Below are 27,223 nucleotides of genomic sequence, written 5' to 3' on the forward strand. Positions count from 1 at the left end.
TGTAAGCTAATTGTGTAATGCTTGCTGTTTACATGTTATGCGATTGATGGGAGGATAAAGTCGTTGCATATATGCATCAAAATAAGAATGTATAATACAAAATAAACAAATATGCGATTCTTAAATTAAGATGATTCCAGCATTCTGTATGAATTATTTTGACATTAGTGTTTTTATACATGCATTCAATTATTTGTAGGGGGTTATTTAGTTCATTCTGAAATGTATTGTAGTGCATTTAATAGTTTGTTTCATCCTGTTGGAATGTGTGCATGTATCACATATTGGCATTTTAGTGAACACCCCCGGGCCTACTGACTGTCACTATTTAAACTGCTTGGATTAAGTCACTCCAGTCTCACGTAGACCTAGAGGTGAACAGTGAAAAGAACGGATTAAATCGTCACCTGTGAACAAATAGCGTATAACCTTTACACTAAATTTATTCCCGGGGGGTCGAGAGCAGTAATTCCTTGACGAGCTGCCATTAAAGTATTTTAACAGTAAAATTCAGAAATCAGTCTAATCACAATTCACCTACATCGTCAAAAGCCTTAATGCTCTTGTTGTGTCTAGCAGAAGTTTTAGGGGAAGATTGATGGGAAACATAGGTCCTATATGGCCTTTGAAATCGCTACATTGTAATTGGCAAATCAGAAGTGTTTCCTCTCGCAAATCACTAATAGTGAAAAAGCCATGTTGTTCTTAATATACCTCTCCGAGCTTTTAGAAAACAGTTAACAACTATTAGGGCAATGTTTTATAATTTGTCACGGCAGTGAAGTCCATCGCTCTTTCTTAATCATTTGGGGATGTTTTTTCTTCAAGAAATGTCTGCAAAGAGTTAGAAGAGCTTTGTAATGCTGAATTGGTTTTCGTCCAGGTATGACCTACGTGTAAAGGAAACCACATTTGTGTGTGTGTGTGTGTGTGTGTGTGTGTGTGTGTGTGTGTGTGTGTGTGTGTGTGTGTATGTGTGTATGTGTATGTGTATGTGTGTGTATGTGTATGTATGTGTATGTGCGCGCGTGTGTGTGTGTTTGAGGTGGGAGCTGGGCACTAAAGGAAATATCCAGCGGTCATTTGAAAACTCGTCCAGTCTAGACACTGTCGTAAAGACCAAGGCACTAAATAGCCATTTTTCTCTTAATTGCACCCTCTGCCAAGAGGAGTGAGATTCCTTCCGCCGTAAACAAGCATAAGTCGAACACATAGTCCATGCACAAATATGGTTAACGATTTTGCGCGCAGATATTCCTGTAATTTTACAGCTTTGTCTTTTAAATAATAATACAATTGTCTCATTGGTTGTCATGGGGAAAGTCAGGGATTTAACTTTTAAACACAAACTGGCGTGGACCGACCGAACATATTTGATGTGGTTTTAAAATTAGTGCGTTCGCAGGACAAAGGTAACAGACGCCTATTTATAAATGCATACACTGCTATTTCAATCCCTGTCGAGTTCACCTACTGCTTATATGGTTGCATGCAGAGGGGAGATATTGTCTTTGAACTTCCGTGAAGTCAAGGCCATCACCTTTAACCCTGCGCAATAAAGCTCCATCTGAGAGTGGCTTTACCTCCGGAAATGTGGGGACCGAGGGTAAAGCGGGCCAATCAGGACTTGGCGAGAGCCGAGAGGTGGGGGCTGTTGAGAAAATCCAATATTGCCTTGGTAACATTGTGAAAGGGTTGCAGGTAATGACCTTCTGACCAACCTAGGTCCAAGATAACTGTGCTGCAATGTTGAGGCCTTCGCCTTGGCTGGAAAAAATTATTCAAGTTTAGCTGATATCTCTGGACTGCATATTGATTCATCGGCCCACTTGAATTAATATACTTATCAAAATGAAAAAGACTATCTATTAATACAAACTGAATAATTCAGACCATGTTATACTTAAACCTATCCCAAGTAGGTTATTCTAAAGTTAAGGTGGATCACAAATCCATGCAATCAAAAGGGCACGCACAGCAACATAGGGAAGGCGAGATATCAAATAAATATATAATTATATATATATATATATATATATAGCAATGGTAAAGTGTATTTTCTCTCAGTTAATGCGTCGCCAAGTGTCCCGTATCCTCTTGTTGTAATTATGATATATTGTAATTGCGTTACAAAGCGTCTTGCGCCAATACTGACTTTACGGGTGTCTGCAACTCTGCGCATAAATTCGAGTCAAATCGCCCCCTATTGTTTGGACCGTTTAGACTCGCGCATTGTACCAATGTTGTCATGTAAGGTCTCTAGACTCTAGAGTATTTAGTATTAACTTACCCAAGGTATCTTTGTTTTGGCATAGAGGTTTAACAGGCCTACCAAGTTCAAAATCGACCTATATATGTCCATTTAAGATCGAAGGTGCGCAAAGTAGGCTAAACCATTCTCATATTGATATATTTAGACGATTATGTCAAGGTGCGCTCTCCCTCCCTCTCTCTCTCTCTCTCTCTCTCTCTCTCTCTCTCTCTGTGTGTGTGTGTGTGTGTGTGTGTGTGAGAGAGAGTGTGTGAGTGAGAGTCGAAGAACTACTATGGGGTTGGGGGGCCATCAAGAATCTTGAGCCACTGCGCTTAAATCTCGCCAGGAGTTCTTAGACCTGGCCCACAGATTTTCACGACCACGGACCATTTTCCCTGGCATCATATTGCAGGGCCCCCTCCTCCCCAAGTCCCGCCTCCTTGCCCTTTTTAATGTTCTGTCTGCCTATGAAGCTGGCGTGTTTGGACTAAAAGCTGAGGTAAGCTTCCACATGTGGAGGGCGCTTACGCCACTCAAAGTGGAGAGGAATGCTCTCCATCCTTCTGCAGTGACGTCATAAAACGGAGTTATTCGAATTGTTATCAGGGAGGGGCTATTCCCAACATACAATTAAATGAATGATTATACTTGGCCTCAGAGGACGGTTTGCCTTGCTTTGAAATGTGTGATGTGTCACTTTTGGTTTGTTGCTACAAGGCGAGGTTTCCGCACAGAGAAAACAACATTTTGAAGCCAAGTGGATACAAGAAACCATATGCTGGCTGTAGAAGAAAGTCATGATACGGGAACAGATATGCGAGTACCATCTGAAGCAAATAGCTTAACATGCCGTTGATTGAACAGTAGAACGAATGTCTGAGCGGAATTCATTTCTTCCGATGTCCCTGTAGATAATACATTTTATGGTTGTACAAAACGCGTTTTACTTCACAGAGGACGCTGTGTACATAACATGCATCACAGCTCCAGATTCTTAATCGCACAGAGGGCGTTGTAATTGTTCTACACGTTTTTGAAACTAACAAGAACAAGCGCTCGTGACCTGAGATGCATATACTCTCGTAATGTACAATTGCCAGCAGACTGCCGAAGCTTATCTCCAAGTGCGTTAAGGTGCGCTCCAAATTTGGTCTTACGAAGGCCTTTACAACTGAACGATATGTGTAAACTTTAGGTTATATACATGTGCACGGTTCTATGTCCACTTAAAATAAATAACAAAAAATAATGGTGTACTTTCAACTAGGCCTATGGTAACTATGCTTTGGTTTGTTTTGCAGTGCCGTAATTCAGAATGCCTAAAAAGATGACAAAGAAATACATACAGAAGTAAAAATAGATAAATTACCAAGAAATAATTAAATTAGATTTTATTTAATTTCAGCAGCGTACATGGGGACATAAGCTAGTACGTTATTGGAACGCACGCGTGTCTTTGCAATCACACAACAGGCGGAATTGTTATTATATTTAACTGAACAAGTTATCATACACTGCAAATTTCTGATGTCGAGCCATTCATTTGTAGCTACCAGTTCAGCTGTTTTATGATTTGATGTTTGTCGGCGAGATGTGGGCTTTCTCCAGCCAATGAAGACTATTTTAACCCTTACCCAGGAGCTATTTCGAGGCACAGATTGCTGAGGTCTGCCTTGTAGTCTTCTCAGAAAGTATATCTGTCAATGCTGAGCTTGATTAAACATACTGCAATCACATGATACTTTCCCCAGACAACATGATTACTTAGCTGCAGTGAAATGGCTTCACATGACCATACATGTTCACCGAACAAAACGCATAAGCTTACATTAGGCTATGCTCGATAACAATGCTTAAAAACGAATGTTTTTTTCCAACACTAAGTTTCGTCGCTGTAATGAATCAGTAATTAAAACGGAGTTCAGATGAAGACCTTAACTCCACCAACACATGCACACTTGGTAGCAAGAGATGATATTATGTTTTTTTTTATATTAGTTGACTGTTCAGAAGTCTGAGTTAGCATATATTCTACTAGAGGAACCTGATGCGTTGGTGGATAAAACACACAATGTCCAACAGTGAAGAAAAATAGTGTTTATTTATTCATCTATTTTTTACAAAATGCAATATATAAAAAACACACCATTTTTGGTGGCTTTAGAAAGAGTGATCAGACGTTTTAGACACACTGGTCTAAGGCGGTTCTGCAACAATGTTTTTTTTCTTTCATAAATGGGCAGTTGGGCAAAGCCAATCCGATCACAAGGATGAGGCAGAGAGAGTCTGTGTATACCCTGATGTTTTGATTCCTGTGGATGCGTAGACACGTAGCTCTTGATTTAATTGTTAAATTGTTGCATGTTCTTGAATTAAGGCCAGCTTCAGAACAGGTAGCCTACTGCTAGGTAGGACACACTAGCACTCAAACACACACATTGAAGACTTTCATCCGAAGAACCCTTGTAAGTTAAGACAAAACATACGGAATAATCAATAAAGTCAGCATAAACGAGACTAAAGTTTCAGCCGTCAAAAAGGTCAATGGCACGCACAGGTCAGTCTATCCTCCAATACTTCACCATGTCTGCACTGTGCTGAATTAAACGAACCCAATTGTCCAGTTTGTCATAAGACACCAGGTTTTAGGCTACTAGTTTTTCAGGACCCATCACACAAAGCCTGTAATGCTACAATATGTATCTACATCAAGCTTTTCATTTTAGTGTATTCGACTGGCATTATAATATAGTAGGCTACTAGTCTCTGTGTAAGTCTTGACTGAATAATAACCAAATTATCAAAGTGATTTGAATGCATTTTTCCATACCGCAGGCTACAGAATGTTTGTTTTAGAGAAAGCAATAACAATGTTATTGGGTTATAATAACAATATTACAAGGCCATTTAAAACATTCATTATTTGTCGGAGAAATGTAATCTGTGCATAGTGTGTTCGGTTGTTCTTTTTTAAAAAGGAGAGCTAAAACCTGATAGTTCAATTTAGAACTGAACGAAAAGCCTAAATAATGAGTTTAAAATAACAAATTGCACCTGCTTGCACATGTAAATATTTTAGTAATCTATGTAAATTGTGCTTGTGATTAATTATCAAACATATTCCATCTCAATCCTAATGTGTTGTAAGCTATCTGTAACCTAGTCTATTAGGAAGAGTAAACGTAGCTGAAATGTAAAACATTGCTTTATGTCGGCTTAAAAAATGCTATACTGACGTGCTTGTATTTTTTCAAGTCACCCTATTTTTACCCATTTCAGTGCTAGCCTGATCTCAAAAGATTTTCAACCGGTAAACAAAATATGAATGCTTGATTAGAACATTTGAACACTTGATTAAAACAAACAAACGCACACGCACACGCAGAGAGAGAGAGAGAGAGAGAGAGAGAGAGAGAGAGAGAGAGACCACGCACACACACGCGTGCGCGCGCAGATAGACGGATACGCAAATTAACTCTCTCACACAGATAAACACATGGTTCCACCGCGACTCTTTGTGATCACAGAAAATCTATCTGAATCGAACTTAAGTCTTACTAAATCCTACACATGTAATCAGAATACACCATTCCAACAAAAGACCTCTAGGAGGGGAGGGGGTTTGTGCAGTTTGTGTTGGAATGGCGGGGTCAGTGTTATTGACCTCCGTGTCGGCGCCATTGAAAGCGAGCCTGCACCTTTAGTTACTGAAACCCAAGGACATGAACCAAATAAAGTTACAGTGTTAGAACTTTTGTCGGGAAATCATACACCATAACCAAGTACATTCTTCGTCTCAATGTATTTGTTGTAGAGGAGAGTGGGTTTCCATAAGCGTTTAAAACTATAAAGACGCCTTTTTGTATTTTATATATTATTACATTTTTACTTTCACCCGTTTATTAGGAGTAACAGACTTGTTAAACAAGTGTCTGTGGTTCTAGTATTAGTAGAAGATTTTATAGCCTGTATTTGTGTTCCCTATTTGCCTACCTTTTTTCTTATTTTCACTGAGTGTAGCATAAATTGAATGTGGGAAGGAATTATTATATATATATATATATGTTTATCTTTTTTTAATTTAAATAAATAGCTCATTCACATTTTCTGGCGTAGCTGATATTTTCCATTGATTAGTTCGGACTAATCACTATTAGAAAAAATAGCTGTATTTGTAGCCTAAAGAGCTGATCCTCTGAACTGCTCAAAATAATAAAATACAATGCAGAGAAACAGCGTTTAAAAGGAGTTCCGAGAAGATATGTCTTCGGCGAAAACTCTTCAGCACCTCAGTAGCTTTTTAGTTAATAACAGAGTAATCTTCAAATAGAATAAACCACTGAACAAGACTAGTTGGCATGCGCACCATAAAAAAACATATAGAAATAGAACATTTGTTCCGAAAAAAAAGTCCTAGTAAACGGTCAATCCCACAATTACTATCATAGTAATAACTTGTGGTAATGATGCAATAACATAATTACAAGGCGATCTTAGGGTAGAGTTTTTTCACCCATGTATTGTAAACAAAATATAGATAACCTTGATTTAGGTAGCACATGCGGTTACTCAATTCTAGCGTTTAAACAATTATTAAGGCAATCACGCGTCATGCATTCTTTTATGTCCATCCAGTCACGACACATTAACATTTACATTTCAATACAACTTATACATAGACGAACATTATCTTAACCTATTTTCACTTTTTCGTAATATTAATGGTGTTATGAAATTGTAAGCTTTGTTGCATTTTTGCGACATCCAAAGATGCTTACAGTTCATTTGCTAACTGTTGTATAAATTAGACTGTATTATAACATTTTAATTGGTTGCAACTTACAAAACTGCAGAATATTGCAAAAACTGAAACCATAATCTCGAATGAATAGGTCTAGGTCGTTTTCATCATCTTCGCAAGACTAAGAGTACATTGCACCAGGACATCTGTCTAATTAACCTCATTCTTCATTTGAATATCAAATATGAACTAAAAATAATGAACTCATGCTCTTCTATTAGGAGAAGATGTCAGAATGCCTTGCAAGAACAGAGTGAAATATTCTATCCTAATTTCAACATTTAGGGAAAAAAGGAACCGTTTGATATTCATATTTTATATCTATATTGTAGTAGTTTTAGGTAGTTTTTGTTTGTTGAGATTTACCATTCCTCCTTGAGCTTGAATTGGAACAACACCATCGACTATTTCTTTGTTCTCTGGCCTGCATGCAGTTACTACATTTGGCCTGGAAGATGGCACCCTTGCTCCGCGCAACATCACAACGCGCAACAACTTGACCCCTTTGACGTCACCTCCGTCTGGCGCATCAAGGCCACTTTCAAGCTCCTATTGGTCTGACAGTCACGTGGCATGGCCATATCTTCATAATTATGTCGCTGATGTTTTTTTGACGTCCTGCTCCTTACCCCTCCCTCCTCCCTTCTCTCATTCTTCCCCTCCCTTCATCCAACTCAAATATGTCACCCTCTAACTATCATAATCCTCTTGGAAGCATCTGCGGCGTTGTATCAAAATAAGAGCTGTAGGGTGATAAAATGGAATGCCCGAACGGCATGTCCGCTGCCAGCGCTTCCCTCCGCATGAACACCCCCGTAGAAGGACCCGCCGCCTGCAGAGGTGATAGCTATTTCGGCAGTTCCGGAATGTTCGTGCAAAGCGCCGAGTATGACTGCTCCTTGGTGAGAAATTATGGAATCGCGTCTCTCGCTAAACGGAGTCACCAGTCCCAGAGCGCACTGGTGGGCGCATATCCACATCAGCACTATGTATTGCCAATGGACACTTTAAGAGAAGATCAAAAAAGTTGCCTATCCGAGCAGCCTGTTGCCCGACCTTCGTTTCTAAGTCCTTTGTCATCGGGCGGTGAAGTCTCCATGAATCCCCACTACCGTCCAGACAGTATCGGATGTAAAGAGACTGTGGAATCCTGCACGTACACTCAGATGACAGACATCAGTCGCTCCAACCGACTCCAAGATCCCGAAGAGGACATGCCAAGTTCGCGCCTTCAGTACGCGGGCGAAAACACACTCCAAATCAGCGGGTTAAAGTCGGGGTTTCCATCCGTCCATGTACCTGACCATGAGACGCTGGTTGCGCAATCTATCACCAACACCTGCAAAGTCAGCTTGAACTCCAGTTCACACGAATTTAAAAACGGCGATAGTGACTCGCCTAAAAGACTATCAGAGAAGGAGAATGTTCTCAAGACGGACTGTAACACAGATAATTCAGACAGCGAGGTGAAAGGTAATAACATGACACACACTCAGACATACTAAGACGAATTAGACGCACATAAACACTCAGACTCACACACACAAACAGTACACACTGATCCTGTTACCCTTTACAGTTACCCAACTCTTTTGTAAATACACACACTCGCACCCCTCCCTCTTTCTTACACATAAAACATGCACGCACACACACGCACACACACACACACACACACACACACACGCCAGCATGCACACAAATGTATAGACACACAACTACGTTTCCTTCTCAAATCTGTATTTGCCATTTCGTTTCCTGCCTTTTCTTTTAGGTCTTAACTAATAAGAAATTAAAATAATACCAAACACACACAAACACACGCAACAGATTAAGTAATTACGTTTATATTTCAAACATACACACGCAAACCCAGGACTATAGCCTATATATAGTCAGATATAATATATATCTGACTAGTTTGTTTATTTCACTATCAGGCACTACTTCAAAATGTTTTGTGTGTATGTGGAACCCTTGTCACTCTAAAGGTGAGATCGATAACATGCAGAGACAAAAACAAAACTGGCCTTTCATAAAAAAAATAGCCAGAAAATGTCTAGACAACCTTTTTCTTTCACTTCGTCCGTTTTACGAGTAGTCTAATGGGTGTATGTGTGCCACGACAAGCAAATGAGCTAGTCAGGCTACGAATAAAGATTCCCATGTTTGTATCATCTTACCATGGCTCCATACCAGTGCCGTGTTTTGCGTTCAAGCGCATGATAACGAGGACATATAGTAGCTAACAAGTATATTCGACTCCTTAACAGTTTACAGCCCTAGAGATATAATTAAATGCAATTTTGTAGAGATATGACACCTGACATTTATTTACACGGATATATTAGGTTACACAAATGTTGATATTACCAAGTAGGCTAAGCTAGTAGCCATTTTAGTGGCCTCCTAGAATCCGAAATAATAATAAAAAGAATGATACTATCACTTTTCGTTAATGATAAATGACACATGCCTGCAACATATTTTGCACATTATAATGTTTTATAAGAAGGTAATTTCTACTACGAAAAATAGCAAAAATAGTGTGGGCTTCAGGTATGAAGAATAGTGTGGGCTTCAGGTATGCTTCCAGCTTACCTTTATTTTGGGTTAGGCCTACCTCAAAATGTAAAACCAGTCACGTCAATTTCCCCATCCTTACTCTTTAAGTATACGATTGAATAAAACAACTTTGATTTTGGCCATTTTAGAAGAATTAAAACGTGTAATTTCTTCGCGATTTCTTGTCCATGAGAACAGTGACCGTTGTTTTAATACTGTGATCGGACACAATATTAAAGCAGCACGGCGTTACAAATGTCAAAAGTTATGTGGCCTTATGGCTTCCCAAGGCTAGGCTCATTTGAACATGTATTCGTTAAAATTGTATGTTTCTATATGAGAGCTTGACCTTGGCTATGTCGTTTTATTTGCACGTCGCGAAAAACTGTGAATAGGTTTTGTAGTCTACTACTGTCTCCTTTTACTTCAGATCACACTGTTCAATGATAAGTCAGTGTAATTGTAATTGATAAAAAAGGTAGTGCAATTGAAAAACATTATTATTATTATTATTATTATTATTATTATTATTATTATTATTATTATAAGTGGTAAGATGGTTAATTGTAGTAGTAGTAGTAGCAGTAATAGTAGTAGTAGTAGTGGTAGTAGTAGTAGGCTGTTGCTATTGCTTTTGTTATTGTTGTTATTACAGGCCTACTATTCTATTGTTAAAGGCCTAGCCTACTACAACAGTTTATGCATGACCATTTACAGCTCTAGAAATATTAATGACATCAAAGAGTAGCTTCTAAAAGAAATATTGACTTTGACCAATGCCAACAGACATGAGGCTAAAGGATAATCATTTTTTTCTTAGAACGTGTGTGGGTTGGATCAGAAAGTAATAATGCGTTTTTTTTGTTTGTTATTTCTCATTTTGAGTGGCATGATCTTGGATAGACAATCTATTGAGAATTGTCTTATTTTTTAATGGTTGAATAGACTGTAAGCACAACGTGAAACAGTCGGAATCTAGGTTTGGGACATTGAACATCTTTGTTCCGTCCAAATAATAGTGTTTCCTGTTTTTTCTCTCTTCCCTGTGAATGGAATGACTCTTTTTATTATTCGTCCTGCTGAGCCATGTAATTCAGGCGGAAGTCAATAACGTTTGGATAAGAATCTTTTTCGCTTGCGTTTATGGCTCGCACAACGGGACACACAGACATTGCACATAAGACCACTGCACTGTAGGCTAATATTTACAGACATTCAATACCCCTTCTCATTGAATATAGCCTGTGTCCATTCATTAACATAAAAGCTAAAGCCTCTCAAACTACCAGACTATTTTTAACAGCACCGGTTGTGATCGTCTACCTATTTTATATATATATATATAAAATGAACTTTAAACAATAGTTTCCCGAAAGAGTGTGTGTGTGTGGGGGGGGGGGTGAATGTAGGCTATTGTGGAACTAGAAAATACACGGTTATGTTTCAGTGTATTTGTTTTTTTTTTTCTTTTCTTTTACATTTTAACAGATGAATCAAAACCGGAGATGATCGCAAGTAATTGGCTCACAGCGAAAAGTGGGCGAAAGAAGAGATGTCCATACACCAAATATCAGACACTGGAGCTTGAAAAAGAGTTTCTCTTCAACATGTATCTTACTCGTGAGCGCCGCCTGGAGATCAGCAAGAATATCTCACTCTCCGACCGGCAGGTTAAGATTTGGTTCCAGAACCGACGTATGAAGCTGAAGAAATTCCACCGGGAGAGCAGGGTGCGAGAGCTAACATCGGGTTATGACTACACCTGAGCAGCACTCTCAAACACACCTATGCATTTATATATGTTCACATAGCTCCCTGCAGGAAATTGTGCAAACAGAAACCGTCACAGCAACCCAAGAGAAATAAAGTTACCACATTGTCTACAACTGAGTTTTCCCTCTTTTCATAGCTAGAATATGGCGCTTCCTGTAATATACATATATGTGCATAATATCATGCGTTTTGTATTTGCCTGATGTGTGGTGTGTGAAACCAGACAGGCCTGTTTGCTCTGGATAAACCTGGGCCTCGTGAATGTTTAAATATTTGTCGGCATGTAGTTTAAGATGTATAGTATACATTGCACGATTTTAATCTTAATGTTCATATGTGTCTGTTTTACGATTAGGTGTTATGGTTTCATATAGTCTTTGTTGCTTGCATATCTGGCATAGAAATTTGAGTATCCCCCTGTGTACTTTGAATGAAATGCATGCATGCACTTCTTTGGCACATCTCCTACATGATTCAAATATTTGAAACGATGAGGGGCCTGTTTGACAAGAAAAAAATAATAAAACGCGTTTTGGAGCATTATCTCTCCCTTCTGTCCTTCTACTCGGTGTCGTTTATGGTCGACTTGAAGACAGTAAGAAAGGAATGAAAGTGAGGGAGAGAGAGAGAGATCCTGGTAGTTTCAATGGAAGTGGATGAGCGACCATAACGTTGATTTAAATATTAGCCAGGTGACCACAATAAGTCAAGGTCATAAAATAGTAATGTCAGTATGGTCGGAGAGCGCCCGAGCAGGATTTTATGATCTGCAAATATAATGTGCAGCCGCCGCAGTAAAGATGCGTTTTAAAGGTGAGGAGGACGGGCTTAGCCACGGAGAACAGGCTGGGGATGGCGCTCTGTATTACGGCACACAAAGCTATGGACTCTCCGGTTGCTGAGAGTACGGTGTTCATCCTTAGACGAGGAACAAAAATCCACGGGGATATGACATTAAGGGAATGGATACGATGGAACACAAGCGACGGGAGGAGGAACACGGGAACGCGGTCAACGCTCGCCAGGGAGACGGACGGCGAGTAAGGTAGGACCAAATGCTGGCACTACTTTTCTTTGGTTTGGATGCGAGCACGTTTGGCTGTGTTTGTTTGGCACCATCGTCGCTGGCGGTGAATACATTTTCATAATGTTGTGTATAATTTCGGAATAGCTTCAGGTACATGCTCTCCTTTTTCACGGAGAAGGCAGTCTAAGCATGGTCGCTATTTCCCTGTCCTATAGTTAAATTAAAAACTAGCAATGGACTTTGGAATATGATGTGTGCTGTGACTGACGGCAGCTATGTCTTGCGAAAAAAAATCGTAGCATTGCGTGGATTGCAAAGCATTGTGAGGGCAGTGTGTATGCAGTTAGCTGGGAAACTGCATTGTGCGTGTTTAATGTTATGTTTGAAAGTAACGTAGCCTATTTCTATGGTGCTCAGTGCAGCCATTGTAGACGGATTTGTCTGTGTGCTTGCACAAAGGCTAAGAGTACTACATACAGTAGTGAATGATTGTCATGTGGCTGTGAACATATTGTGTAGGACAATAACCATGTAGAATTGCTTAGGATGTGTTCGCACATTAGCCTATTCTATTTTGCTGTTGCGTAGAGTATCGATTGTACGACGCAGTTGATATCGCTTTGCTGTGAGAGCTATTTCTTTCATCAGAACGAATGCTCTCCTCGGTGGACTACCCGTTACAAACAGCTGATACGTGGTTTAGGTAGTTTCATGTTGTTGGGGTTGACTTCCTGGCTCGGCAACAAGAAACTGCCTTGATTACGTCAGTTTGCCTTCATCAAGGGCGTCCATTTCCGCCAGATTACCCTCGCAGTCTCCGCAAATGGCATTGTAAATGAACCACCGCCGCCTTTCGTGTGCGGCACTGTCCCTTTTCTTCCCTTCTCCCTCTTCCTGGTTTTATGTGACGGTCACTAAAAGGGTCTATAGCCTCCAGCCAGTGAATTGGGGCTGTAAACGACATGGGGTTTGTGGGAGAGATCGCCTCTCCTTCCTTTGTAGTTGTGGCTCGCGGGCCTTGAGATCTAGACTCACGTCCGGGATTGTCTACAGGAGATGCCCTTAAGATGGTTGAAGCATTTCTGTCTGTCAGGTGCGAAAACCCATAGAACACCCAGACACATCACACAGAATACACCACATCTGATGACTATGCATTCACATATTCTCCCCTTAAAGATATATCTGACAAAATAATTCACAACTGTATCTATCTATCTATCCTATCTATCTATCTATCTATATATCTATCTATATATCTATCTATCTGAAGTGAGGTTGAGGCTAATGTATTAAAACAAATACAGAAGTTCTTCCATAAAGTAGTTAGGAAGTGTGCAGCAAAAATTGTTTTGTACAGTTTAAGTGTGGGCTATGCCTCTGCATACACTTTGCACAAATCCTGAAACCAATTTTCATGGCTGGACCTCATTCCACTGCATGCGCAAACGTTTTTGGGCATCGCGCAAAAAAGAAAGTGTTCCCAAATTATCTTTCTTGTGAATATCGTTGTGAATAGTGCATATCAATTACTTTTAAAAACACTAAACTGTTTATACGAATAAGTCATGTAATGGTTGTTGATGCCAATGAGACTGTAGACAATGCATAGGTAAATTGTTCAGCTTTAACGATAAGGTCGGGTATATTATGCGTTTTAATATTATTTGCTAGGCCAGTTATTTCTAACTCGCCACTCACGCACTACTTATAAACTTACATTAATTGCCTTGCTTGCTGTAGAACAGACTCGGTGCAGGGTTGAAATATTAGTGTTGAAATAATATCCAGCGCCCGGTTGCTGGTGAGGAATTGCCACATTTAAACAAATCATCTCACACTTAAAACAAACAAGTGAATGTCTAATTAAACTTCAGTAGGCCTAAGAAACATTTCCTGTCATATTTTGACGTTGTGGTTCTTGTTGTTTAATGCTGTTAGGCTTTAGCACTGCGATTGTAATATTTGCCGTGTCCGTGATGTAGTTTATAGAGTATGGGTAGTTTCACATTTAAAACAACTCACACGGTGCTTGCTATTTATATTAATTATTGGCAACTATTTCTCTCATGTAACAGTTCAGACATCATTCAGTGCAGCATCAGGCTATTCTGATCTGTCTGGTCTGTCTTCCTTAACGTCGAACTTGAAGGCCCACGGAAGCATTCCGCATTTGCCGTCTTGTTCAGATAAAAGAACGGCTCATTTCTGTTTGAGTTAGAAATGAAATTACGACTTCTAATAGTCTCTTCCAATTGTCTTCGTCTAAGGCTGAAATGTGGTGGACCTGAGTGGGTGTGCATATGTACTACGGTGCGATGTCAGCATTTTGGGGCTTATTTCCTACCCGAGGTTTGACATTATTTAACAAAGTGTATTCCGTTTCAAAATATTATATTTACCAAATGTGTGTGCAGTGTTCTAAACCTAAAGTTTTTTTTATTGTTTTTTTTTATGCAAAACAACATAATATTTACTCTGGACATTAACACTGGAAATGTAATGAAAATTCAAAATAAGTCCGGATCAGAATTACCGTCATAATGGTACACTAGTAAGGTGTCAGTCTCTGGAATGCAAAGGTTTATTCATGTTTATGTTGTGCTTTAGCCTTGTAATATGTATTTCAGAAATGTTTTCTGCAGTTGGAGCAGTACACTTCACTTTGACTGGGGACTGCTTTTAAGATAGTACGCTCACATACACTTTAGGCCTCCCAAGATGGTTCACTTGTGGCTGTAAATAGCATCTCTTTTTAAAGCAAGGCCTACTTGAACTTTTACGGTATAGCACATTGGTAGTGTTCAAGGGTTTAGTTACAGAAGCAAGTTGCCTTACGAAATGTATCCCCAAAAGTATCACCTAAACGCAGCCTTTAAAATTGGCAACACTCATTTAATTAGGCTACTATGCTAATAACTGTACAAAGGGAGTTTTATTTGATCAATATGTTGGTCAGATAGCAAATTGCTTTATTTAACCAAACAGTAGTGGCATTATTTCACTAGTATCTGGTTCATGATGTGAATTAGGCTAATGAATACGGCATGTAGAAGTTCCTTATACGTGATACAAATTGATTGCCACAAAGTTGAAGGGAAATGGCTTAGAAACGCAGAAAGTCAGGGAGAATCTCTCATGCTTTAAATTGAGACAATGGCCTAAACCACATGAGACAACGGGGATTATGGTGTCCTCATTACGATAAACCTGTCTGAACTTCATGTCTTCATTTTGGGTGGTTTGTTTACGCAGATCATGTCTCTCCTTTTTTCGTTTCTCCTACATATCTGGGCGGCAAGACTCGATTGCTGTCATAATATGAATAGCTTTACAACAAGAAGCTTTCTTCTCTATGCGCCCAGGCCTACCTTTTCTGTCAGCCAGACTTTAAAGCGACGGCTTTCAATGTGTTTATGAGTTCACAGTACTACCCCAGCTCGACGCAATCAGCTCAAGTAATAAACAAGATTCTTTAAACTCCTGAAGCTGTGCGTTTATCCAGTCACATATTAAAGTCATGGCGCATTAATATGTGATCGTGAAAAATAAGTGTGAATATTCCTGTTCATAGATTAGGCTACTGTTAATTACGAGACTTTGTTACGAGTTTTGTCAAGGTACTTGCATTCATTGACTGGACCAAATAGGTATATAATTTCATCCAATCTATAGAAATACAGATTTAGAAATGGTTTACATTTAGATACAATTTTCTTGATATGATAGATATTGTCACAATAATGACAACACTAGGCTGTTCTGCTTTCAGGATTTGTCAGGTAGGCCTATAGACACTATGCGCTCTCTCTCAGCCTTTGGCTACTATCGTTGTGGACACACGCCATTTCTTGTGATTCTGATTATCGATAGAGAAGCACGGTCATTGCAGCATTTATAGTCTATACTTTCAGTGCTTACCTTGGGCATTTTCATATGTGTGAAGGAAGTAATATAAAGTGGTTTATTTCCCCCTAACGAAGTTTCACCGAGCATGGCTTGTGACGTCTACCGGCTCTAATGATTTGTTGCTGATCCAAAATGGGCTCCAGCCTTGTGCCACTGGTGTGCTTTGAAACTGCGGCAGAATGCTTCAGTCGATGTCTAGACAGCAGTCAAACTCACCTTGAAGTGCATCGGTGATCCTTCTTCCAGTAACACCACATCCATAGTTTATTAGTTCAATATGGTTGATTTCAAGTGGCTATATGTCATTATAGGCTATAGGTTACAGTGTGTTTGTTTGTGCGCACTGCATATGTATTAGATGTACCTAGAAAAGGTTTAAATGCCCCCGCCCTTCATTCAGTGAGGGGTTTCAGTGATAGAACGTCCACTCTAGACATTCACCATTTAGGCTACATGGCACATAGCGCCTGAAATGCTACATGCATCTTTAGTTGGGCACCTGTTTGGAAACGTGATCAGTTGCAGAGACATTTCCTCTAGGTTGTCAGATGTGTCCTCTTCACGTAGAACAACCATACAAAACACAAACATGTTTAAACATGTCGGTTACATTTTATACTGATTAGGCTACACTGTGCGTTCCTTTGTAAAATGTTTGTCTGAAGAAATATTCTCTCTATTCAATTGTGTTTTCCTTTCAGCTCAATGAACTACATTGCGGGCACTGGAATGGGATTTGACCCATTATTAATATTTTGTTATTGCAAAATAGTAAAATTATGAATTGTTCTTTAAGAAAACACCAATTTATCATCAACAATAACTTCAATTCGTGTGAGTCCTCCTACTTTTATCACCAGTGAACTTAAAAGCAATTTCTGTCTTAATAGTCCATTACTTCCCAATTACGCCAGAGAGCAGGATGTGATGGGTTCATGGTTAAATGGCAGTTAAATATGGCTTTGGAAACAACTGATGGGTGGCAGTAATGGGTGACGTAATGCAAAAAAATACCCGATTCTCGGGTGTCTTCTCCACAAATTTTCAGTCTGGTCGTGTTAAATGTTATGGTGACAATTTGTGGTGACCACGAACACAAGCCATTTTCAGTGTCACCGGCCTACTGTCACAGCACAGACTCGGAGAGCGTGTTCAATGTATTAGCATATGCTATGCTAGCACCCAAGTGCAAAGGCCAGTGGTGCAATTCTCGTGCTTTGCTATGATGAAAACCCATGAGTATTATAAAAAATAACCACTTTCATGAATCATTTCTTTTCATAAATCATCATGATATTATTTAACCTACAGCAAGCTTGAATGTGATTTGAAAAGAAAACACATAGGCAATGCAAGTTACATTGTATTATTCTTTATTAATTCATTAATCAAGGAAATAATTGAAACGAATCACAAGTGTATTAAGATTAAATGTATTCATTATCATCAATAACATACATTTGTGGGTATCCACGTAGGCTATTTGATTGTATGATGTCAGTACTACTGGCCTGAGCTACTCTCGCATGCTTGCAAAAACCATTTTGTCAGTAAAAAATAGCCAACTCTCTCAATATCAAATTATTATTATTTTTTTGTTATCAGAATATAGTGCGTTGAAATCAACCTACAGATATGACTGTGATAGAACTGTAATATTTCACAGTGGAAGTCATACATGGGCTAAATAGCATATGCCAATTTACTCTCGTATAAATTGTGAGTTGTGTCTTGTGAAATCCAAAATGATTTAATGATCACGTAGTCTTTGCTATAAAATGGGTGCAGTTGCGGTTGGTGAGTCGGTCCATAAGAGGCTATAGCGATGAAAGTAATGGCACACAAATGGCTCCACTATTCTTATGGGGTTCACCAGTAAACCACAAAATAACTTTTGTAGATTGGATGTTTTGTAATTCCCGCGCGACCGCATGGTTAGGGTGCAATGCAATAGGCCACTGGAAAACAATAACAGGACGAAAAATGGGGACAAGGGCATAAAGCTAAACATTGACCGACTAGCATTTGAGCATTTTCATACAGAGAAATCGTTAATTCATTTGAGATTGTATATGAATTTTACACATGGCTGTGCGTAAAATTTGAGTGAGTTTTGGACAGAGATCTGTAGCGTACAAATATAGAGTTGACATGTCACATTGTCGTAATAGGTCGAGAACCGGTCATATCACTTTTTCACGATGTTGTAATACACTGAATTCTGGGCTACAGTTGACAACACCTATTGATAAAAGGCAATTAGTTTAGTCCTCCATACAAGCCATCTATTAGCCATTCTTATTTTAGAAAAAAATAATAACTTCGGAAGGCCTGGAATTATGTCTATATGGCAACTCATTAAGAATATTCTTGCCATTTTACAACAGTGCAGAGACACTTTTTATTCTCCCCTGGCCTCATAATCAACAGAAAAACGCATGCGTTTTTTTAAGGCTAGCCTACTCTTTGAACCTCGTTTATCTTAATCACAAGGCCTCGGCTCGTCTGCGTTTCACGCGCGCGCACACACACACACACACACACACACACACACACACAAACAAACAGCAGTGCCATTCCCAAAGCCAGTGTCGCTTTCTGAGTCAGAAGGACAGCTATGCAATACGAAATGAATATGGACCAAACCCTTTCGAAAACATAGCCAATAAGGAAATTGTAACTATTACATTTCAAACCAAAGTAATGGCACGCACTTGAGCGCCGAATGATTTGATATTTTCTTATGTTAGAAACTCATGCATCCCACACACACCCACATCTGCGAAAAGATGAGCGATCGTTCATTAAGTCATTAACTGTCTTGTCATTAATTATTTAGAACACATTTAGGCTGCACAGCTAGGCCTGCTGAAGCCGGACTATGTAATGGAGCGTAGTAAGCTACTTCCTATAGTTCCTAAGACACGTAGCTTATGCCTTTAATTGCATATTTATTATATGTGCCTATAGTTTATTGTTAGAGCATGGAATATCCTCCACGATTATTTTGTTTGTAGTCATTCATCATCGTTTGATATTTTAGTGATAGTTTGATTTCAGAATAGCACTGTCACTAGGGATTGTTGGTCTGTCTGTCTAAATGCGTTGGAAAATATTGACCTATGGACTACTTGTTATGGATTTTCGTTGTATTCTGTTGCAACTGGTTTGATTATATGAAAAACTTCAATATTACTTATCCTCAATGCATGGAGACGAATGAATGTTCGACAAACCTAAAGTCAAACGAATCTTTACAGGAAATAGGCCTTCTGATTAGTATTATTTTATTTTAGACAGGGTATAGGCGACAAGAGAGCATATGAAAAGTATAAATGAACATATAACTTGGACGTGGGTTATATTATTTGAATTAGTTTCATTTAAAGGGTTAATAGACATAGCCGAAACGCCTGGCACACTGACAGGATTGACTAACATAAAGGTTGCCACATTACTGAATATGAGGTTTATTGTTTCCACTTTTTTAGGTAAACGTGTATATAATTTTGATCTGGGATATCTTGTCGTCAGTAAACTGCAAGATAGTGACTGGATTTGCCTGACCAGGACGTCAAAATAAACATGGCTGTTGATCGCTATCGATCCATCGATTAGTATCTAATACAATTTAGTTATTTACCCAGTTTGCCATCACTAGCGCATAAACGCACATTCCCAGCAAATAATCACAATGCTGACCAAATTAATTCACAAGGTCTGTACTGTGTTCACTATCTGGATCTATTTTATTGTTCCAACTCGCAGTCCTTTTTAATTAAGGTTTGGGAATGAACATGCTCTTGTTTTCCACGCTAATGAGAGATGGGTGCACCTAATGTGACAGTCTATTGTGAGACCAATATCAGCATAACCACAATGAACTAGACGACTGTCATGAAAAAGCAATTTTCTATACCTCATGACCGTTATTTTGGAGATGGGGCTTGCATACTGCCTGGTAATTTGCGTTGTTGCATTATTGTGTAGCCTATTCTGTACAACTGGACAGCACCTACTTTCCGCATTGGCAGAGATGGTGGAAAAATATTACAGAAAAGACTAGATCCAAAAAGGGCGTACAGCATGTCATCCTCTCGAAACTTCTGGTGAGTTGTTATTACAGAGAGGTGGGGGATTGGCTGCAATCCTGCGGCAGGAGGATATTGGGCCTAGCAGTGTACCCGAGTGACAACGACTGTTCATCAAGAGACCTCGATACCGCAGTGCGGTGTGTCTGCCTTCTATCTCCCTCCAGATGAAGACACCGGAAGAACTTCCTTAGCAACAAAATGTGCTATTTTAGAACGTCTTGGAAATATGTGATAGGCTATAACGTATTTACAATTGGCACTGGACGGTCCAAATCATAGTCTTAATGATGAAATTTAAAGCATAGCACAACATGAACTTTAAACGTTGTAGTCCTCATTGTTGGTCCTGACACAATTATCTAGACTGTGGAGGGAGCGGAGGGGGGGGGGGGCCTGCACACATCGTTTAGTCGTATAAGGGACTGTAAAACGAGCAGCTGCAATGTCAACACACGAGAGACAATCACCCCCTGCACTATATACACTAACAACAGCATAGATTTCGCCCACATTGTTTAGATTGTTTACATTGTTAAGATCTCCTCTATACTAATATAATTAGAATTGTTGCAGATGTTTTGTACATAAGCATCCAGCTTTAGGCTAATTTCTTTAGTAGGCCAAGGACTCTTTTGAAGAAAAGCAATACATTGGCCCTCAAAAATGTCATATTTATCGACGCTCATTTGCTTGTTATCGATTGGACATAGATTGAAGACCTTGGTGGCTCTAATTTGCACGGTTGGTCATAATAGATGTTTCTGTAACTGTTGTGGTTTTTGCAATGCTCCCTGTGTAAAGTGTTGGTTTTATGTTTGTCATACGATGAACTCAGCTGAGTTTTTTTTTAATGATTATTAACGACACGTTTATGAACAATCAAATGGTCCTCGTAAAAATTTATTGAGGGACATAAAAACATGCATGGCCTCTTTCCCAATTTAGCCCCAGTAGTGGGCAGGTCTTCTCAATTCCAGTCAAAAGTTATAAAGTTCGTTTAGCCCAATACCCAATGCAATATAAGTTTGTGCAACTGAATATTCCAGTAAAACCGATTCACATCAGCCTCAACCCAAGTAATCTTATTTTCACATGGAAAAGAGTCCGACCGCTAAAATAAACTATCGATTGCTGTGGATAATGCATAAGATCATGATATAAATGGTAATACTGAAATCGAGTAGTTCTAGTGGATATGTCAAAGATTTTTTGTTTCAAACGACATTTTGTCGACAAAGACAAATTACACGAGGAAATAGTGCGTTCTTTAGAGCGGTCAACGTACCTCCGTAGTCCAATAACTGGGGCGCAGCTCTTCATTGTTTATGACAACAGCTTAAAACTAAGGCATGATGGGTGGTTATTCCAGTCTAATGATTGGTCATAGAATGGAAATCCTTTTCATAAAGAGCATTTTAAGATCTGAAGTACATCACTGTCCCAAGGATTGCGTGCGCATTAATCGACTGTATAATTTTGGAGTAAATATGATCACGTGTCTTCCACCAGCCAATGAGAGCTCAAAAGCCCCGGGAGAAATAATTACCTGACTTGATTGTTCTATGGGCAGATAAAAAAGTACACATACACTCCATATAATAATCTGATGCATGTAAAAGAGGAGAGAGGCATCACATCGTCATGTCGACCACGGGTCCTATAAGCAATTATTATGTGGATTCGTTGATAAACCACGAGAGCGAGGAGGTATTAGCGTCGCGTTTCTCCGCGCCGGAGCTGCTCCCTGCCGGTTCACGACCATCTCCGCTTGTCCCGGAGTGCTCGGATTTTCCTTCTTGCAGCTTTGCGCCCAAACCTCCAGTCTTTACCTCGTCTTGGGGCCCAGTGCACTCACAATCCTCCGTGGTGTACCATCCCTACACCCACCAGCCACACATAGGCACAGACTCGAGGTATGTGCGGTCGTGGTTGGAGCCCATCTCTGGAACAGTCTCTTTCCCAGGCTACCCAGCTAACAGCAGACACTACGGACTGAAGCCCGACGGTATCCCCGAACGCAGACCCGGGGAATGCATCGCCGCCAACGGACGCGGCTATCCGGATTACTATTATGGTTCTTCACCTGATCTCCGGGATAAGGCACAGCATATCATCCCTTCGCCCGAAGCGGATGCATTAGTTTCCGGCAAGCTCAAGGAAGACAAGCCAGAGTTAGATCCAAGTAAGTATACGCTACGCCACCATCCCTGTTTACGGTCCGTGTGATGGCGGTGTGAGGGGGTTGTTCTGCCATTGAGGGATTTTGGCTCAATGTTGTCCGTTGGCCCCTACTATAAAACGAAATTATCGTCCCTTTTCAGTTCCCTTTGAACGCGGGTTCTTCTGGAGGGCTGTTAGACAGCGCTAGACAGGACAAACGCCAATGGCTTTAAGGTTGTAAAGTAAGCAGCAGCCATAAACCGGCTATAAAATGGGGAATCTCAGCAAACAAGCTTTTCATTGGCGCGATGAGAATCAAGACCAAAGCTCATATAGGCCGTTTCCTTCTCTTTAAACCTCTGTTTGAGAAGCATAACCTTTAAATCGTGGTTAACCAGCAATTAAATTTTTCTTATGGGCATAAATAACACCACAACATTCCTCGTTTGGACTAGTTGAGAATTTCATGGCGGAAACAACTCTTAGTGGACAGCTACTTATACATTGAAATCATGACCATAGCTTGTATAAATAATTTGTTATAGGCTACCGAGTTGTATCATTGAAACGACAATAACCTCTCCATCGGAGTCCATGACATAGTATAGTAGGTGCTCTGAGGCCTGTCAACATGGCGCTCTTTTAATCCATTATTCAGGGAATTTCAATTTGCTTTTAAGGTCTGTATTTACAGCACTCTCAAAATAACATGTCAATATTAATTATAACCATATGATTCATGGATTTAATGGATCTGTAAAGTACTTTTCAAAGCAGGTGTGCCATTGGCATTACAAAGAGATTAGTTCAAATAATGAAGTATTTCCTTTAGGTAATTTAACATGATTGTTCAAAAGCAAAGGAAAAGCTATAGTAGTTTTGATGTGTTGAAGTGTTTCCTGTTGGGAAATAAGTGACTAAAGCAGTCTGAACCAGACAAACCTCGGAGCTCCACCATTAGGAATGCGAATGGCCCAAACACACTGAGCAGCCTTCGCTGCAGATCCTGCCGAGACTTGAAACTACAGGCTTTTAAAAATCTTTTATGGGCCAATAAAGCAAATGGGCGCACTCACTTCTTTACGACTGGATCCTTTTTTTAGCAGTGTAGACCGTCTTAAAAAGGAAATATTTTTAGGGGGGGGGGACTACTACGTAGAATTCACCCTTTGATTTTTACCCTTCGCTTTGAAAGCTACAATGTCCTTGGGACAAATTGATATTGTCATCTTATGTGCAATCTATTGTGTTTTCAAACTATGACGAAATCAGACCATGAGGGTTGTTCTTTACACCCAGAAGACGTTGTGGGCCTAGTTGGGATTAAAACCACTGATGTCTATTTAAATTTTTGAACATTGTGTGTGTGTTGTTTTTTCCAGATAATCCAGTGGCGAATTGGATCCATGCGCGCTCCACCAGGAAGAAACGGTGTCCTTATACCAAATATCAAACACTTGAACTCGAGAAAGAGTTTTTGTTCAATATGTACCTTACAAGGGACCGTCGATACGAGGTCGCTCGTGTCCTAAATCTCACCGAGCGACAGGTCAAAATTTGGTTCCAGAATCGACGGATGAAGATGAAGAAAATGAATAAGGAGAAGACCGAGAGTAATGAGCAGTAGCGCAAAATGACACAGAAGATCACATAAGCCTGCGTCAACATTGAAATAATTAAAATGGACAAATAATGACTGAAACTTTGGACTTCATTTTCAAAAACAATTCAGTCACTCTTCTCATGATTTCTACATGTGTTGCACTTCAAGCTATCTCACTGCTCAAGATCTGTGGATGACTTCTGAGCGGCTTACTTTGGCTGTTTTTGTTTGTTTTGTTATATGTGACATACAGCTTGTTTGGTCACATACTTTTTTATTTTTGTATACCATGCGTCCATGAAACGCGACTTAAGACATTGTACATTAAAAACAAAAACATGGGAGAGAGTTAAGACGAGGAATTATACTCAGTAGTGTTTGTGTGTTCACGTGTAATTTAATACCTGTGTATTTTTCTAGGTGTTGCATCTTATGTGTACACTATGAGTAGAACGTTTTGTACAAGAAAAGACAACCACAATTACAAGGGGATTGTTTGTGTTCTCGTCACTGTGGATATGTTGCAACTGCCGTATGCGTTATTTCCTCTTGATTCTGAAAGTTTATGTTATATTGTAGATTGTGATTATATTAAAATATATCTGACATCTCAGTCGACTGTGTTTCAGGATTAATCGTAATGGACTGCTTGCATTCATAGTTCTGTCCCTCGACATATAGCAAACCAAGAGAAGAACATTCCTTATGGGCCTAATGGCGTGCGCTAACACAGTGCGTGAGCGAACACTTGTCATGGAGGAAAAGCTAAACAATTCTCTCACGACAATGCACGCCAGAACGAGCATGCTAATCTTTATTGAAAGCAGCTGTAGGTATAGGTCGTTGTTCTCCTCTAATCCACTTCCTCGGTAATGAACGTTTCCTGGCCACTTCCGTCCACGGTAGCAAAACATGCTAGTGATCTGAATTAGACTGCAAAAGGGTGACATTTTGAGGCCCACTGCGAAGGCACCACTACTGCACTAGGCTACTACATTGGATGCAGGCAGGGGCCATGCTCATGTGAGAATGTAGGCCTACGAAATGTCTGTCATGAGTGCTATTTCCATGATATACATCTTTCTCAAATTAAAAATGGAAACGATATTATTCGACTGTTTACAATAACATGTTATTGAGAGAATTCATAGACATTGTTAGCGGCTAAATGTGCAGAATATGACCAAAAAACATATCTGAAATAAAGAACTACTATTCATAATATTCAAGGCGATTTCATTTATAATGTGTGACATAGGCCTGTACAGTATGTGAAAACATAAAGTTAACAAATAAAAGATGCGTGCTATTTTGAAGTTGATACCTTTAACTAACCAATTTAAACCAACTTTGTATTGGTCTGTAAATAAATAGGCTACAGTTTTTACACGAAATGAATTAATGTCTGCTATGGAGAAATACCATTTGTACAGAGTAATTTTTTTCTGATTATTTGATAGCATTTTATTTAGTAAAAGAGATTAAGCTAAATCGAAAAGGATATTAAATAGCTCGCACTTTCCTGTAAGTGTGTAATTTTACATTTCCTCCTATACTGTACCAGCAAATCCAACTGGTGTTTTCCAGTGCTGGTGTAGACGTCACTTTGTTGAAAGCGTGAGAGGTCTGGAGTTTTGGCTCCTCGAGCATGTCTGAAACTGTCTCTTTTCTAGAAGGTGCCACAAACATTATTGACAGGATGCAGCGTTTTTAAAGCCCAATCAAGCTGGACATTTCCGCCGCAGAGCACAGAGTATACAGGTTTTACAACTCTGCTTGCGGCTGCACTGTTTGCTTCGATCGCAATTGAACAAAGCCAAGCCGGGGAGATGGCTAGACGTCTGGGCTAAATCACTTTATTGCTCTTATTGGATGCAATGCTGGGCCTTATTTCAAAGCAAGCTTATTGCACTTGTTTTGTCTGCACTGTCCACTACAAACGAGTCGATCCCCTTTGCCTTTCCTCTTTATTATCTTCACTGCTATAAGAAGAAGGGGGTTTGCAGAGTAAAGGCCTGCTTTAAAGATCCAAATTGCATACCCCTTGCAACTACACAACCACACCAGTGTCCAGCCATTAATATCTGAATGGTTGCTTAGCTACCCTTAAATGCAATTTCGCTTCCGGAAATCTGTTCATTCAATGGATAGTGTGTCTGTTGTAGCCCATGAGTAGCCTAACCAAAATAAAGTCGAAACCACTGGCAGTGAAATCGTGTGGATGATGATAATGATACTACTACTACTACTGCTACTACTACTACTACTACTACTAATAATAATAATAATAATAAATGTTATTTATAATAATATTGTTATTTATTTGTTATTATTTATTACAACGTGGTGTAATTAGGCCTATTCTTCGTAGGCTAGCCTATATAGGCCTTTGAGTTTGGCGCAGGCATAACAGATCTTGGTCATATGATTTGACGTTTCACTGGGATCATCAGGGGCCTTGAGAGGCCCATCCACATATGGCTTTTTCCATTGGTGACTCCAAACGTTTCTGCCACGCTAAGATCTCCCAGCTGAAAGAAAGAGTGATGAAGCATTGTGACCAAACACAAAATGTAACGCTAGATGACGCTGTTGATCTATCTTTAAGATCATTGCAGACGCATCCTGTTCTACACCCTGTGCTTCTGAGCAGAGTAGACCGTTCTTTAATCATCGAAGACCTCAGGTAGCCTTTATCAATAGACTACAGATAGGCTACAAGCACTTACACTGTATCCTAACACACTTTTTTTAATTGTGGAAAACTGAAAATAACACAGCCTATATTTAGGCCTATATCATAACAAATCTAATTGGGACTATATAGCCTAACTCAAGCTAAGGGTTCATACCTTTTAATATACAACTTTCAGCAATATCATTATGAAATATATGTATTTAAAATATTAGGCTACATTATGCATTTCTACTGATGTTCACTAGGCCTATCCCTTTCCATGCATAGCAAAATAGCTCTGAGGTTCATTTGCAAAGTGCTTACCAGTGCTTAAAGTGAGAATTGATTAATTCGGCTGAA

The 27,223-nt window shown here is 39.5% G+C and overlaps 2 protein-coding genes across 2 annotated transcripts; both read left to right on the plus strand.

The window, feature by feature from the left end:
• Positions 1–7,813: 7,813 nt before the first annotated feature.
• On the plus strand, positions 7,814–11,386 carry LOC143104862 (homeobox protein Hox-C10-like). The gene is made up of 2 exons (XM_076269197.1): positions 7,814–8,538; positions 11,122–11,386. Exons 1-2 carry the CDS (start codon positions 7,814–7,816, stop codon positions 11,384–11,386), a joined length of 990 nt encoding a protein of 329 aa, XP_076125312.1.
• A 10,678-nt stretch (positions 11,387–22,064) lies between these two features.
• Positions 22,065–24,703, plus strand: LOC143103870 (homeobox protein Hox-C9a-like). Its single transcript, XM_076267727.1, has 2 exons — positions 22,065–22,605; positions 23,966–24,703. The coding sequence occupies exons 1-2, from the start codon at positions 22,065–22,067 to the stop codon at positions 24,208–24,210; spliced, it is 786 nt and encodes a 261-aa protein (XP_076123842.1). The 3' UTR covers positions 24,211–24,703.
• The last annotated feature ends 2,520 nt before the right edge of the window (positions 24,704–27,223 follow it).

Source organism: Alosa pseudoharengus, unplaced genomic scaffold (genome assembly GCF_046254945.1).
Source record: "Alosa pseudoharengus isolate Yale_2024_CS ecotype anadromous, Long Island Sound unplaced genomic scaffold, YU_APseudo_1.1 YU_APseudo_1.1_scf_5, whole genome shotgun sequence".
In the NCBI taxonomy this organism is placed as follows: Eukaryota; Metazoa; Chordata; class Actinopteri; order Clupeiformes; family Clupeidae; genus Alosa; species Alosa pseudoharengus.

Coding starts and splice junctions, on each gene's coding strand:
- LOC143103870 (XM_076267727.1), top strand. CDS start 22,065: ATGTCGACCACGGGTCCTATAAGCAATTATTATGTGGATTCGTTGATA. Junction 22,606..23,965: donor CAAGCCAGAGTTAGATCCAA/GTAAGTATACGC, acceptor TGTTTTTTCCAG/ATAATCCAGTGGCGAATTGG.
- LOC143104862 (XM_076269197.1), top strand. CDS start 7,814: ATGGAATGCCCGAACGGCATGTCCGCTGCCAGCGCTTCCCTCCGCATG. Junction 8,539..11,121: donor GAGGTGAAAGGTAATAACAT/GACACACACTCA, acceptor TGAATCAAAACC/GGAGATGATCGCAAGTAATT.